At 24.5% G+C, this 18,011-nt stretch overlaps 1 protein-coding gene across 1 annotated transcript in view; it reads right to left on the reverse strand.

The window, feature by feature from the left end:
- The window catches only part of para (sodium voltage-gated channel paralytic), a 59,691-nt gene extending 51,602 nt beyond the window's left edge, over positions 1-8,089 (reverse strand). The window contains exons 1-4 of the mRNA XM_011506256.1: positions 8,043-8,089; positions 6,057-6,538; positions 4,658-4,835; positions 1,530-1,532 (exon numbers count right to left, since the gene is read on the reverse strand). Coding sequence (XP_011504558.1) covers positions 1,530-1,532; positions 4,658-4,804 — 150 coding nt within the window. The 5' untranslated portion in view covers positions 4,805-4,835; positions 6,057-6,538; positions 8,043-8,089. The remainder of the gene's footprint in view (positions 1-1,529; positions 1,533-4,657; positions 4,836-6,056; positions 6,539-8,042) is intronic.
- Between the last annotated feature and the right edge of the window lie 9,922 nt (positions 8,090-18,011).

The raw sequence follows: 18,011 nt of genomic DNA on the forward strand, positions 1-18,011 counted from the left end.
TCTATATTTGAATAAAATTACATTGATTCTACGTAATTATATTGTAGTCTTACAAGATAGAATAGTAATAAGATATTTCAAATAAGATACTAAGAGATAAAAGCCTCTTGATAGTAATGTTATAGGCGCGCTGCAATTTGAAAGCTTCAAGCTACATAGAAATAAGCAACAAGCTATGTAATGAAGCACAAGGTCGTTTTATTTAAGCCTTTATTCAACAAAAGTAATTGTGTTTTTAGCGTAACCTTAAGGTTATAGTGTTGTCAGAGTGAGAAAGCTTCTCCTAATGTACATACAAATCTAATAAAAAAAAAAAAAAAAAAAAAAAAAAAAAAAAAAACTATAGGATATTTTTAATGAAATAATCCATATTTCGAAACCTTTTACATTTTAAAGCCATTAAAGAAACTACGTTCTTCTTGTAAATGTATTATCAGATAGAATTTATTAAAAATTGATACCAAAGGAAATAAATATGAATATAAATATACTGACAATATCATTATGAACATCATAAATATATTATTCAAAATATTAATATTAATAATTTTTTTTTTTTTTTTTTTAGATAATCTTTACCTGAGTTTAGACAGCAATAATTCAATAAGCACTGAAATATTATGGAAAAATTATATTCAACAATTATCTGTTATCTGTAGCAATTCTGTAATTCCATTTTAAACGCAAACGTAGCATAATTGATTATCGTTGTAAACCAATAGAAATTATATTATTTAAAATTATTTATTATCACTAAATTATAACTCTAAAATATATTTCTAATAAAAAGACATAATTTTTGTTATTACTTGGAAACTAAATTATATTCTTATATGACGTTAGATTGAGTTATACTTAATCAAATAGTCTACATGAAAGAAAACAGAAATAATGATATGAAAAATATGATCAACATAATTAGTAATTTAATCGATTGTGCATATAAAATATTGCAATGATCGATAATTAAGTTTTATCAAAGCGGCATATATAATATAAAAATTAAGTGCACAAAGCGGACAATGCACAGCATTAATTGGAAAAAAAAGCGTGACGTTCCCGGTCTCATTTAAGATGGACTAGCAATTTTTTATTACTTAGCACACGTGGCACAACATCTTACTTCTTTTTTCTTTTTCTTCCGTCCATAACCTGTCTGTAATTGAAGAAATGAAGAAAAAGTTGTTACATAAAATACAAATAACATTCAGAGGCGGAACAATAGTATTAGCATGAAGAAACCATAGCAATTGATGAATGAAAATAGATGTAAAATTGTTTTATTTCATAAATAAATCAAATAAAAATTATAGCAATAGTTATTCATCTATAATAGTATCGATGTATTCTAAATTTAACTAAACACGATTTACGTAAACAAGATTATTTCTATTTTTATTATTCCGAATTGAATATATTTAAATAGGGCACGAAAAAAATCGAAGCTATAGGATTCGAAGCACATTGCAAATAAATTATTGCAGAATAACAATAGACATATTTATAATAGGAAATAATTCTTGTTTAACTACCTTAACTTTGCTTTATTTAGACGCGAGTAAATAAAATACAACAATAATAATTCTACATCGATTAGTAATTGGAAAGATATGTGATATATATAACTACATACACACATACAGGTAATAATGATCACATAAGAATTCGTTGCAGAACATAGTGTTAGACTAAGATAATAAGGAAAAGTCAAAAGAGAGTTGTTCTGTGTACTATAGATAAAGTAAGATTAATTTTGATTAGTAAAAATTTTTTACGCGTGCTGTACAGCGATGATCATGTGGATTATGATGTAATAATATATACATATATATCTATTTATTTTTACAACTTATATCAACGATTATTTTTCTTCTATACTTTTAATTTAATAAATCGTTCATGATTTATTTGCTAATCCGTGAAATAATGGACATAAATTCAATATAGAGGAAAAATTTTCATTCGGAAATGCTTACTGGTAATAACCGAGCGATAAAGATTAATATTAAATAAATACAAAAATATTATTGCTCAAAACATCTGTCGAGTGAGCTTTACTTAGAATTTATTTCTATACATATAATTAATATACAAATTTAGTTTCTCCTTCGTTTTGATTATGATCTAATTAAATTTATAAAGATATTATTATCTTTAGATATGTATCAGATGGGATTAAAAAATATAAAAATTAAAGATTATGTATTTACATAACATTCGGATCCAAATAAAATAATAATCAGTTAAGTACAATTGCAAATGTAGCACTTGAAATTGTATATGATTATAAATTTATATGCTCAACGATGTTTTTCGAAATAATCGATATTAAGGCAACACATATTATAATTTGAATTTACGGTTAGTCATTATATAAAAATTACATTACTAACAATATTTAAACAAACTAACGTATTAAAATATTGCATTTATTTCATGTAATATCTCACGATACATGTTAGAGTAATTGTATGTGATCTTATTAACTATATACAATAACATTTTCTTTAGTTACTTAATATAAATATTCAAAAAATTCATCATTTTAAGAAATAATTTTTAATTAATCAATCATACTAAATTCCTTGATTATTAAACAGAATTTGAATAAATTTTACCGCAAATACTTTTATATCCTACTTGTTAATAATAATCTAAGCTTTTCGAATAAAAAAAATTTTTAAAAATGTAAGGTAATATACATTGTAAAGAAATGTGCATATTTAGATTATATTGCTTTATTTAAGTATATAAATGCATTTTAATATAATTTTTATTTAATAACATTGTTATCTTTATATGCCTATTTTTTTTAGTCTATTTTATAAAATTAATTAGTTCTTATAAAATGATTATTTTAAATATTAATTAAATAACTGTGTATATATATATATATATATATATTTTTTTTTTTTTTGAATAGCTATGTACATATTTTTGCAATGAGGAAATAATCAAAAATTCAAATAAAACAAATAACATATATAAAATGTAAATGTTCATAGTTATATATATATATATATATATAAACATATATGAAATAAAAATATCAATTAATAAAATATAATAAAATTTAATTTGAAATTAATTAATACTTAAAATATTGATAGCAACAGTATGAATGTATTTCATTTTCTTATTACTGTAAGTAATAAAATTAAAATAAAAAATTAAATCTATAATCTTATTAGATGGATATTAAAAGGTAATATTCTAATATATTATGTGATGAATAGAACAATAAATATATATTTTTGTCATATTTATATTACACATATTAATTATAAATGATAATAGAATTATGAGAAATATACTTGTTTTGTAATACTTCTAAATAAATTTTAGATCGTAGAATATTTAATTGATTAACATATATGCCAATACAAAACTGCAATAATGTTAATTAAAAAATTAATTAAAATAAAAAGGATGACATAACAAACTTTGAATTACTCTATATAAAATTACAAGACAAAGTCAACATATTGATGTACTTTAAATTATCAAACTATTTTATTTATGTTCGTTGATCATAATCGCCACGCTAATAAGAATATCACGATAATATCACCTAGGAAAATCATCGATTTCATGTAAACCAACTTTATTATTTCACTCCGTTTCTTTCTGGAAAGAGGTGAAAAATTAGTCGGCCATAAGTTTCATGAGCTTCATGTGCTTTTCATGAATACAAAAATAGGATGTCGTACTATCTTACGCTTAAAACAAATCCGCATTGCAGTTATTTATGCGTAATCATTATGGGATAGTCCGAAAAGAAATATCAACGATTTTATGGAGATGATACGCGAGATATTTTAAAAACACATATGCACATACGGTTTCCGATGCTCTCGTTATCCTATTTCGTTTAAAATTACAGATATTCTTTCTGTCCCGGGAATTCCGCATTTCTTCAAAACGATATTGATCTCATTTTAAGCGTAATTTTAGGATGAAAATTTTCTAAAGACAAGATTATTTGCAATAGATGAATTTATTATATTATTATTGCTTAGAATTTTTCTAGTAAAATGAAAATTTAACACCTAACGTTTATTCGTATCGACTAATAATGGTCGATTGAAATATAAAATTTTCACCGAATTAAGCTTCAGATGAATTTTTTTTTATTTTATATTTGTTATTCATGAAACTGAAAAATATGCCACATACACAGGCCTCTCGTATTTCGATGCCAACGTTTCACGCGTGAAATGTCGGTTTAAATTTATCAATAATTTATTACGTGGATATATTGTACTTTATGTCTACCTAAAATGCTTATAGTTTTTGAAAATGACGACTCTTATAATTCATTTATTCTATACAGTATGTGGTGTTGTAGCTACAAATAATCATTTAACATAGCCAAAAATTAATATTAACAGTTGATAAAGTGACTCGATTCACTACTTATTGCATCTACTCAATTTATTCACACATATTCATAAATATATTATTTATAAATAATTTATGCACATCATTCATTATTTTAATATTACATATCCTAAAATGGAGATAATTAATTTTCTTTACTATTATTTGAAGGGCATCGTTAGTCTCGCCTTAAATAAGATGAAAAAAATTTTCAATCGTTTATCGGATATTATTATATAGGATATACAGATGTTTATCGTAATATTATTTAACTCACCTCGCCTTCGGCTCTTTTTTTCTCGAGTTCTTTTTGCTTAGCAAGTTCCTCGGCTATGCGAACTTCAATCGCTACTAGTGATTCCCGCGTGAACGGACGGAACAAACTTCGTTCTTCCTCTGATATAGAGCCAGAAACTTGGGACATTGTCTAGGCTGCACACAATTAAGCAACCTTCCTGTTCAAATAAGAGAGCAAAATACATTCCTCTTTAAAGTAGTTAACGAGATTTGAGGGAGTAATCAGCGTAAAAACAAACAAACAAAAAAATATATCGATTATTTGCAATTGAAAATTCATTAATTTTTAAGGGGGCCTTTTACTCCTTTTCACGAAAAACAATCATTTAATCACATTTAAGTAGATTGATATTTATTTTTTTTTTTTTTTTTTTAACATTGATCTTGAATGATCAATTTATATATAATAATTCGATATTTTATTATATCTCATTATTTTATTATTTTATAATAACTTTAAAGTCTTATTATCGGATAATAATAAAATGTAGTGAGATGGCTTCTATTATAGTTAATTTTCAATTTGATAATTACCGACGAGAGAACTGTATTTTATCTTTAATAATTCTCATTACAATTCATGCTAATGAAAACATATAATTCGAAATAGGACAATAATTCATATGTTACGCCACATATATAATATTAATTTATATATTTCATTAATAAAGAAAATTAATACATTTGTTGTTATATATAAAACTTTTAGAAGTATCTGCCTTTTGATAATTATGGTTGACATATGTGTAAATAAACCTACACACCTAATTTAATTATTCTTATTTGATTTATTTATTATTCTTTTCAACATTAGCATCAAATTATTTTGTTGCATTCAATTTTTAAAAGCCTAAAATCTTATTATTAGATACAACAAAAATTTTATTTATGAAAGATTTCCTATTTGCGCGAAGTGCTTTACATATTTACTTCTATGTCACATATATTATTTCTTAAACGAAATCTTTTTTAAAGATATCGGGCTAAATATCTAAAATTAATATCAAAAATACTAAAAATTACAATGGTTTGTTGTTCTTCCAAGACATTTCTACATCATTTCCATCAAGTTTCGAATACATATGAATTCCAAACACGGAACATCAAATCAAACCTCCTCCTCCTCATCCTCGCCCAGTCAGCGAAACTTTATAATATGAAACTCGGAGCAACCAAAATCTCGAATAGTCAAATAACAACTGTTTATCACAATTTTCAAATTTCCTCGACTATGTAAATGAATAAGTATTTATCTAATTCTAAGCTACCACTTGGACTTGTAATATAAAAGTTCATTTAGCATGTTACGTCGGAAAAACGTGCCTACCGCAAGTACGACAAAATTATACGCTAATTAGAGTCTGAATGGTCGCTCTTACCTTGCTATTGATGCTAACAGTTTCGGAAATGCCAATCGCTGGGGTTTCGCGAATCGCGAATTCGATCCTGGCGGCGATGCGACCTGACTCCTGGTCCCAGTTCCGCGAGTGAGTTCCCTTTCGACAGTGACGAGGAGGACGTCGTCTCGAGCCAGGCTAGGGATCGCTGCTGCTGTTGCTGATGCTGATTCTGTTGCTGATACCGGACGGATGGGCGCTGCTGCCGCTGCTGCTGATTAATGGCGTTGTGCCTGCTTCGGCCGCCGACGAGGCGGCCCTGATTTTCTTGTCCCTTACCGTGCTGCTTATTTCTGTCGCAACTACCTCTCCCTTTATTATCGCACTTGGCCTCCTCGGCAGCTGCAACGCCCTGCTTCGTTGACGTCCTTGTGGCTACGATCAGTAAGGAACGCAGTGAGGCAGTGCCTGGTTTAATGGGGCCCGTCGTACAACTCGAACCAAGATTTTTCATGTCCGACCTGCTGGTATTGTGGATAATAATAAGAGCCGTTAGATGTGCTCTTGATGAAGGATTCTCGTAATTTTCTTTTTTGTTAGCTCCTAAGTATTTATTTTGCCTTTTTCCCGATGATTATCTCATCGATGTTCACACTTTTGTGTCATACTAATAATATTGGAGTCATAAAGATATTGACCCTCTTATTACTAATGGCTAAATTTGTGTTTAAAGATTCTAAATTTTCAGGAAATTTCAGGAAATTTATTTATTGATAAATGCACATATATTAGTTTTATTATCATCAATTTTGCTTATAAAAAAGAAATATGATTTATTCATTAGAATTTCAGTAACAGGAAAGTAAAGTAGATCAATCGACTTGCTCAATAGGAAACACTTACGCCTAGCGGCCGTAGTTAACTAACACTTAACCATAATATCTAATCATTCCGAGTACTAATTTGATAATTTTATCTATTCATTACTCAAATTTCTATTTGATAGAACTAATTGAATAAATAATTTGTAACTTTTTTTTTTATTACATTTTTTCTCATACTATAAATAACATTTGTTAATATTTGTAAAACTCTATAATAATACGATTTTCTTATGATTAGATAATTTATATAATTTATATAATTTCTCGAAATAAAAATTTTTCCAATATAAATATAATTAATTTTAATTTATAAAAAACTTCTTTAAGCATTATTATTGTTACAATCTTATGGTCTATACAAATTTTTATGTAAAGAATATAATTAAATTATGAAAAAATATGCAGTTAAATACATTGCAATAATTATAAAAAAAAAAGTTACATCTAGTGATAAATTCAAAAGTTTACAGAGTATTGGTTCGGAAGAAATTAGTTCATAATGTTTGAAATACATAAGATTTAAAAACTTTCGATTATTTTCGGAAAAAGTACGTTACCGTTTTGTAAGATTTAAATGAAATTATATTTTTAATTTTCTTTAATTTTTTTTTTTTTTTTTTTTTTTTTTTTTTTTTTTTTTTTTTTTTTGTATTCCTTTAGTGAGAATTTTCATTAATGCTTAATTCTTTAATAAAAATTATATTTATGCGATCAATTATCAATCCAAATATTATAATGTGCAAGTTCCTAAACATTATTTGCTCACAAAAACTAGAATTGTATCAATGAATTAATTAAAATAACAATTCATAAAACAAAAAAATTCCAATAAATATTAACCCCAAAATTTACATATTTTTTTCAATATCTATAATACGTATGTAAATAATCGTTACAAATACAATAATGAAGTTGAAACATACTTTCATCATATATTTTATATTTACTATCGAATGATTAAATTGCATGGAAGAAGTATTTTAACTTTATTTAAATGATAATAATATACTTAATACTTAAGTATATATTTTCATCAAAGATTTGTACTTCCATAAAAACGAAAGTGAGATAATTATTTGCATACGTATAAATTAACATAATGTACTTAACATTTAAAGTTCATTTTATATTTTTATATACTTACGTATACATGAAGCGGCGGTTATAATCAATCTGATATCAGAATTATCATAGTATGATCCGCGTCAGTCAGATTTGATCTGTAAGAAAAAGGAAATTTATTTAGTGAGAACATTTTAATATTAAATTTAATTTCAATATTTTCTTCCTTTTATTAAAATAATACATCTTAGGAATGTTTGTAAGGGATACTTTACTACATTAATGCATTGTAACTACTAAAAACCCTTCGACAAGTATAAACGTGCTTACTAACTCGTCTTTACAGCTTCGATTTAATCTGATTATAATTCTTTAAAATACATCAAGCTAACATCGATATAGTCAAATATTTATCTTTCCAAGCTGACATAGCAAATAATCGAAATTTTGTATAAATATTTCATATACATGATTTCTAAAGTTAGCATATAACCATTATCATATAATAGCAATTTGTGAAATTAACGGGTAACATATTAAAAGCTTCGGTTAGTCGGATACATCAGTGAATTGCAAATAAAGGACATAAATTTTAGCTGGTTTCAAAAATCATAATATTAATCGACTTTTATTATTTTCATGATACACTATTATAAAAGGAATGATTACTTAATAAATCAGAAATTTTATTTTAACAATACAGTCGTAAAGTTTATATAAATGTGATAATAAAAATAAATTTATCTTACTCTTATATTATCGTTACTCTTCGTAATTTCTTAAAAGAACTATGCTAAAAATTGAAATGCAAATGCCATGAGATGTTTTGTAATTAACAATAACAGCGCAAATCTACTAAATAAAAATGTTCATATATAGTAAAATTTTATAGACGAAGTCATTGATAAATAATTTGAATATATTATTATTTTAATAAATATAAAATTTTAATATTTACTCAATTCAATTTTTCAATAAAAAGTTTATTAACGAGAAATTCATTATACGTAAAAGATAAATAATAAAGTTTAAATACATTTCAGATAGTATGTAATATAATAATAATAATAATAGTTTTACTACAAATAATGTATAGTTTGATAAATAATTTAGCGATCGATATATATTCGATTTTGTTATATACTTATGTAAATAAAATCAATTTAAACGTACTTATATTCCATTTTATTGAGAGTCCACTTCAATATGTACATCTGTCGCATATCTAATTACGAAAAATTTGCTTATCCCAGACATATTTTCATGATTTGGCAATTTTCCTATTGAATATATATATATATATATATATATATATATATATATGCATGAATGTGTTGGGCGGGTGAGATCGGCCGTCACATGCAAAAATGGAAAAACGTGCGCGCTTGCGCACAGAAATATTGAACGTCTGGTGATAAAGCAAAGTAAAAAAAGAAAAAAAGAAACATCAATCGTACAGGTATACTAATCCAACGAACGGAGCCAGTGAACACGTTTTTTGCACTGGTCTCCCTACTCAGCGATTTCCGCAAGTCGCGTGCAAGACACAACCCACGACCCACAGGATGCATCGTGCACTGAAGCAAAAAAGAAAATAAGAAGGAATGGGGGGGGGGGGGGCACACGTATAGAGGAGGGGAGTGTCGAGGAAGGGATGGTGATGGGGGGAGGGGGCAATCAATAGTGTTAGCACCCTGAACACTCGCCTAAGTACGTCAATGACGCGAATATAGGATGCGCTGAAGTGACCGAGGCAAACCAGTTTTATATTAGCCACAGGTTTGTACAGCCGATCGAAATTATTCTTCAATTATTGTACAAGAGAAAGAATGCGGAGGAAATAAATAAGTAGATATATCGAGAAATATAGTGATGAAGATGTAGATAAAAATTGAGATATGTAGACAGTGATAGAAATTATCGAGGGAGCGTTATTATTTTCGATGAATTATAAGCATAGGGAGAATATTATTATTAACGAAAAGATTCTTTAAGAAAACACTGGATAGCTCATCTTCTTTTTATACGAGAGTACGAAAGAAATAAGAGAAATAGTAATTCTGCAGACATTTCAAGCCATAAATATATCATCGTAAATATGCATTATTTAATATCGAAAAAATAAATATACGATGCCTATTAATATGAAAAATTATATAATTAACGGGATTTTTTAAAATATTCGATAAAAATACAATAGTTATTTATAAATCTTTAAATGCAATTACCTAGTTAAAAACTTTTATTCCGAATATTCTTTAGATGATAAGGACATTCTAAAATATTTCGTTATTGTCTAGTTCGTTTGTCTAATTCGTATAATATTTCAAACAAAAACAAAATCGAAAAGCTATATATATTTTAAATTTTGTCGATAAAGTTTATAAAGATAATGTATATTTATATTGTTACTATAAATTTATATTTAGAAAATGACAGGATACAGTGACTAACGAAGGCAAGAATATCGAAGTTATATCAAGACTGTAAAATATATTTTTGATATCGTATTTATTATTCTTAACTATTATGTACCTCAATATTAATAATTTAAATGAAATTCTCTGTTAATCATAAAATGTATCTATGTTTAATTATGAATTGTATTAAGTCTATAATAAAAGTATATTAAATTAGTTGTAAAGTTCTAATCAAATATTCTGTCAGAAGAAGAACGTAAAATTTAATTTATACAATAAGATTATAATATAACGATTAAATAAAAATTCATTGTATTTCGTTATACTTGTACGTTTATAATTAATTGATAAATTAACTGTAATTAATTTATAATAATAATAATAATAATAATAATAATAATAATAATAATAATAATATATATATATATATACAATTAATAAAAGTTTTTAATAAATTATATAAACTTAAAAAAAATCATTCTATTTTAGAAATTTATTTGTAAGATTAATAAATCTTGAGTAATATTGGGTAAAAATAAATTAAATGGTAGTTCATTAATAGTAGTCTATCGCCTTATATTTATAAAATTAAGTTAATATAAATTTAATAAAAAATAATTTTAGCATATAAATTTAAATACTATAATAAATATGATAAAATAAAATACACGTAATATCATAATTATTAGCTATATTCTACATAAAATAATTGACATATCATAATAATTAAGCGAGAACGTTATAAAAGAATTTTTTATTAAAGTGAGATTCTTAAATCAATGCAATGTCTATATTTATTATTAATTACGGTAATAAAATAAGGCAAATATGATTGTGTATATAAATATAATTAGGATTTTCAAGTTTACTATTAAATAATGTTGCAGTATATTTATATAAATTATTTAAGTAAATTCGAAAAGATCGTATTCTAAAAATCATCTCAGAGTTTAACCTTTGTTCTAGCTTTCATTTAATTTTATAAAATGTTAATTTCATTCATTAGTTTATTTCTTTTTGAAATTTGTCTTTATAGAATTTCAAAAGATCAAAATTCTCTACTCGGCAATATCTCATAAAATGTTTATGTAATATTTAGGTAATTTACATGCATAAATGTAAAATTTATAAAACTTTATAATAACGTCTGCAATAATCCAGAAATTTTACTTCTTGTCACAAAATATATAGACAGTGAATATTTAAAAAAAATGCACAATATAAAATAAATGTTCGTACAATCAGAAATAATATCTTCCGTGTAACATAATCAATAATTTAAAAAATCGTCAAATAATTAAGTGAACAAATTATGAAAGCAAACAAGCGACAAATACATTTTATTTAATAATACATCAAATTTTAAGTGAAAATTAAAAAAATTTTTTATTCACGATAACACTCCAGAGAATATAATTACACTAAAAATAGAGGGATAATTGACTACGAACACCAGTTTGCTTACTGATCGGCTTCATTATTCTCTGCGCGTAACTCAATATAGTTCGACGTTGAGGTTCAATAAGATGAACCAAGCAATAATGCATAACGAGAATAAAGAAAAAAAAAATTACATTTATGAAATAAAAACTATCTATTTTATTTACCATTTTGATTCGAAATTTCTTTACAGAAATATGTATAAATGCATAAATCAAAATATAATTTATCGAAACTGAAATTGTTCTCTTGATTCTAGGTCCATTCCTACATATAAAATTTCTAATATAATAAATATTACCTTTCATATTGTAATTTTTATTATGTTATTAGCAATATTAAATGTTATTTTAAAACTATTTTATAAATAATAAAAATTATTAGGTCTAACATAAATTATGTTCAGCATTATAAATTATAAACATATATTGACTCATTTTTTTAATATTAAACTGTACATTCTAATTTATTTACATTAATCTTATTGTTTACATTAAGCTGCTTTGAAATGAATAATTACATTTAATAAAAATAATTCGCTTTATATATTATCCATTATATAAATAATTAATTTCAATGTTTTCTCGCATTTTATTTATTTAAATACAAGATTGACAAATTTAAATAATAATAAAGCTTTAACTCTACAAGTGTAAAAGTATTTTTTAATTTATTGATTTATCATTTAAAATCGCATGAAAACATTAAAAACAAAATTCGTATTACTTAAATTTAATTATTTTCATAAACTAATTCCGAGAAACTAAAAAAGAACAATAATTGTACAAACTGACTTTTATTAAATATTATTTAGTATAGTTTAATTTTGTTGCTCGGTTTCTCGAATTTACCTTAATATTTTTTGAACTGGCAACATTTATAAATAAGTATAATTTTTTATCCTGATAATTCAGTCGATCTATTCGTTCGTTTAATTAAGTTTCTGTTATTTTATTTATCTTTTTATTTACGAAGAACTTGATTATTATCAATGGAAATAAAACATAAAATAAAACATAAAATAAAACTCCGATCAATATATATTATTAAATTTAAAATTTTTAAATAATAATATTTATGATAATAAGCGTATAGAAAATTTTAGCATTATGGATAAAGAACAATTAGGTATGAATAATTTTTTATACAAATTATCCATAAAATATGAATAACATTTTCCATAAATCGAAGAATAAAAATTTGTTGTAATTATTTGAAGTCATTAATATTCCAAAATAAAAATTATTTTGCCTTGTATTTTTCAATCAATTTTTAAACAATATTATAATAAAAATATTCTGTGTCTGTGACGCTCGAAAACAAATTAAAAAATATTAGTATGTAAATTTTATTTCATCCGAGATGAATTATTTTTTGTAATTAAGATTATTATAAACAATATTTGAATATATATTTAACTTATTTACCGAGTAAATGAATCTATAAATTAAAAACACAACTTTCATTTGTATACGATATAATAATTACTTTATTCTGCATGATTATCGAAATGAAAACTTTATGTCGACCAACAAAATATTATAAAAATAATTAATAACAAAAATATTCATTGCAATAAAATTACATTCAAAAAGTAATTGTATAAAAAATATTATAACGTAAAAGCGATATTTCTATTTTATCGATCAAAGCTTAAATAAATTTGTAATTTATTTCGAAATAAAATAAATACCAAATGACATTTATGTACTATTGAACAATTCATTAGGTAATTAATATAGCAGTTGTAACACAATAATCCGACTCGTTCAATTTATAATTTAAATGGCAATGATATGCTATAATTGCAACTATATTTAAGCTTAAATTATATAGTTTGAAAATTTTCACAAGTATAACGTTAATGTAAAATTAAAGAAATTTTGAGTGAAATAACATGAATTTCAATGTAACGTAAACAATCATTGTTTTTCTATATTGAATAATATTGAAATCATTTAGCATTTTCATTCAATTCGATAAGTGAAAATTTTCCTATGAATTGCATAAGCTGTTTCAGAATTACATAATCATTTTTAAGAAGAAAAATAATAACAAATTACATTCATTCCAATCCTAATCATTCTTCATTCGGTAGTAAGGCAAATTACTCTACTTTACAAGAAAACGTTAAAATATAACATTCATTACCCAGCGATCCTAAGACTACTTTATATATTTTTTTATTAGTCGCACTCGTGGTAATTCATGAGTTTGTGGCTCACGTGGCGACACACACATACAAATATTGCTTTAACGCCGGGGAGTAGAACGTTGACCATCCCTCTACATTTAGATGCAGGATCTAAAAGCGCCCCCTTTCATTTATAAATGCCAAAATAGAGTCGTTAGCTCTGCAATCAATTAAAAGGAATTCCCCCGCCCCACGAAGCTGCTTGTCAGGGAGCTTTCGGCTTGGATTGTCTGGGCAGCGCCTGCGCCATCCCCTGGCCGGCTTGACGTCATTATTTAGGCCGGACACGTTGCGGACAAAATATTGTTGTACCTACGACTGCGCCGAGCGGTTCTGGAATAGCGGTAGAGGTGCGCATCTGCACACACCTGCATGGGAATAGCTTTTGAGGAATGAGTGACTAAAAGGACGGAGGTTAGTTACCTAGGTGAGCGCATCTTCACCTAAAATAATAAGAGCAAAAATAAAACATTTCCCTTTGATCTTTTCCGAATAAGATAGCGATAGTAACTGTAAGTTCCGACACAAGCGGGAGAGACAAGCGAGAGAGAGAGAGAGAGAGAGAGAGAGAGATAGGAGACACATAGCAAAAAGAGCACATCTATTCTTCGACCCATTTCCTCGCCATCTTTTCTTCCCATTTTTCCATATAGAACGAAAAGTTCAGAGCAAAGATAGAGAGAGAAAAAAAATTCAATAATGGAAGATATACATTAAAAATCTTCTCTTTTCATTCAAAAACTAATGCATTTTCCTTATTATTATATTTTACATACATTCTTAGAATACAATTAATTGTATATTAGTTTCCTTTTTTTCAAAAAGGCTTTTGAAATATGGAGGACTAGATTATGGGTGATAGTATTTTTAAAACATATAAAATTTAAACAATAACACTAATTAAGTTCAATTGATTGAATTATTAAAAAACATATACAATTTGCGGTATGCTGTAAGCCTATGTATTCAAAATAATTCAAAGTATATTATTTAAATGTAGCTCTATTATAGTTATTATTGTCATACTAACATTTTAAATGAGACGGTATTGTCATTAATTAAAATAGAAATAGATTATATTCATTTTAAATAATTTTGTAAATTAACCGTTAAAATTTAAAAAACATATTAATGTAATTTTACATAATGATAAAAATAAATAGTACTCTACAAAATTATTTTAAGATATAAAGAGGCCAAAAACTAATTTATTCAAATAGCTATATTAAAATTATTTCAAATACTCCATTCTCTATGCTTATCGTATTATAATTATAATTGAAGAACAATAGCAAGGTAACGAAAAAATTTTTCTTGCGTATAATTCGAGAAGCGACAATAAAATGGTTCTAACACGAGTACTGTAAATGTATTGGTAACTGTCTGTCTTGAAAATATACTCACCGTAAAATATTGGCAATTAATAAAGAATATTCATTGAAATTTATAAATACAAGGAATAAGAAAAAATATTATTATGTTATTATTAAAAAAAAAAGATGGATCAGAGACATAATGATATATAAAAAGTAAGAACATTTCCGGAAGTTTCTTTCTATCTTTTACTTTTCCTTCGAAAAACATAAGATTTAACTGAAAGTAACTCAAAATACAATTAAGAATAAACAGTTGACCATAAACTACAAGAAATACTTAAGAGAACAATAGTATTAAAGACATATAATGAAAGTTCCACATATTGAATATATAATATTATTATAAATTTATTATCTTGGTATGTCTGGAATTCCAAAATTTGGAAAAATATCGCTAAATATTATTTCTTTTATCATTTTATCATTATAAACTTTAAAGAAAAAGCGATATTATTAGAATATTTATGTTAAAATTATGCAAAAATTAGTGTAACTTTTTTTTTTCAACAACATGCATTTTTAGTTCTCGAACTTTTCGAAAGAAATCAATGTTTTTGCCTTGCGCTAAAAATAAAAAAATCAAGTGTGTGTTCACGTATCTACATACATATAAATTTTAATACTTATTTACATTATTTGTGGCCTGTTTATCAATATTACATTGTAATAGAAAAATATAATACTTAAATTAATTCATTTAAAAATTCAAACTTATAATATAAAATTTTTGAAATGCCCACCTAATATTTTTAATTAATTAATCATTTACTTATAGCTTTATTGTATTTTTTTTTATTAATATTCATGCATTTAAGAATTACTTGTTATGATTGATAAAGATATTGTTTTTAATTTTGGATTATATTTATTCACAAATGTTGATCGAGAATATTTAAAATATTTTAAATGTTTATAGAGGCACAATGTTTGTAACTGGACTCATCCTCGATTCATTTACATTACAAATATGTGCTTTCATTAAAAATATAATAAAACTAAATTAACTTAAAATTTAACTTAAAGTATCTATTACCGTGATGTATTTATGTTACTTTTACTCTATTTTCATATGCAAGGAAAGTTAATCAATAAACAGTAAGAAATAAACTATAATTACAGTGAAAGCAGTATACAAGAAGTTTAAAAATATATTTGTATAAGGCTATTTTATAATAAATTCTGTTATAAAGGTCAAATTAAATGTCAAATTAAGAGTTAAATTAAATATTTTCTTATCTTTATGTTTTATCTTAAATAGCAATAAATTATGGTACTATTATCTATGTATATATATATATATATATTTATATATATAGATACATATATATATATATATATATATATATATATATAAATGTATAAATTGATGTCTGCATGTGTTTAAATATATTGTCGACATCTTATAAACAATTAAGAAACTTATTTAAGGAATAAATGGGATACAACTCATTCAGGGAGTATATCAGGGAGTAGACTCTTAAATATAATAGTTTGTTTCCTCTTAAAAACGATATGTGATAAATTTATCCGTTTATCTGCATGTGACAGCACCAAATTTCAGTTAACATAATAAATATACTTAAAATATTTTTAAAAAATATGGATATTATGAATTATATATTATAAATATCTGACAATATAAATAAAATATTTTGTAAGTCAATTAAAAATGAAGAGTATGAAGAACAAGGATATTAATTAAATTTCTGGGTTCCGCACATGGTATTCCGTAAAATGATATTTGACAAAAGTTTATAAACAACATTTGAATATTAATATAAACAAAAAGCAAAAATTTTTTCAAATATAAATGATTTTTTCAAATATAAAAATTTAAGAAAATATTAAAGTATATCCTACGTAAATTATAAAATATAGATAAACATTTTGCATAAAATATGCTGGAAATTGTAATTTTTTAAAAATAGTTCACGATCATAAAAGTCTATTGAATAAAATATATGGTCATGTATGATATTAAATTTTCAGAAATGAAAAACCTGAATCGCAAACAAAAATAAATTAATATAAACAGTTTTACTATGGATATTAAATGCGTTTATAATTTAGAAACTTGTATAGTAGATTTTGAACAGAGAATATAAAATGATTATTATTTACTAACACAAAAAAATAATAATTTAAATACCCATTAAGAAAAGCATTGAATGAATTAAATGTTATAAAATCGGTATTGATGGAATTTTAGAATTCTCTTACTTTTGCATTAATTATTATCAATCAATAGATTCTAAAATATTAAACTAAATACTTCGAGAATAAATGATAATTAAGTTAATTTTTCATAAATTATTAAATTAAAAATAAATTAGTATTAGATGACTTAACTTACAGTATAAGTAAAGTACATCATATATAGTAATAATTAAAAATATGATTTTAATTCAAGGAAAAATGTGAAAATTTTATTAAACTTTGATGTTAAAAATTTTCTTTTATGTCACATAATAATAAAAATTATTTATTTTTAATTATATTCTAAAAATATGAATTCTAAAATTATATTCTGCTTCTAAGTAATACATTTATTTATTTATTTATTCCTCACCTTAACTAATAAATCTTTTATCAACGAACCAATTTATAAGAATTTATACTTG

This window comes from Ceratosolen solmsi, unplaced genomic scaffold (genome assembly GCF_000503995.2).
Source record: "Ceratosolen solmsi marchali unplaced genomic scaffold, CerSol_1.0 scaffold7, whole genome shotgun sequence".
In the NCBI taxonomy this organism is placed as follows: domain Eukaryota; kingdom Metazoa; phylum Arthropoda; class Insecta; order Hymenoptera; family Agaonidae; genus Ceratosolen; species Ceratosolen solmsi.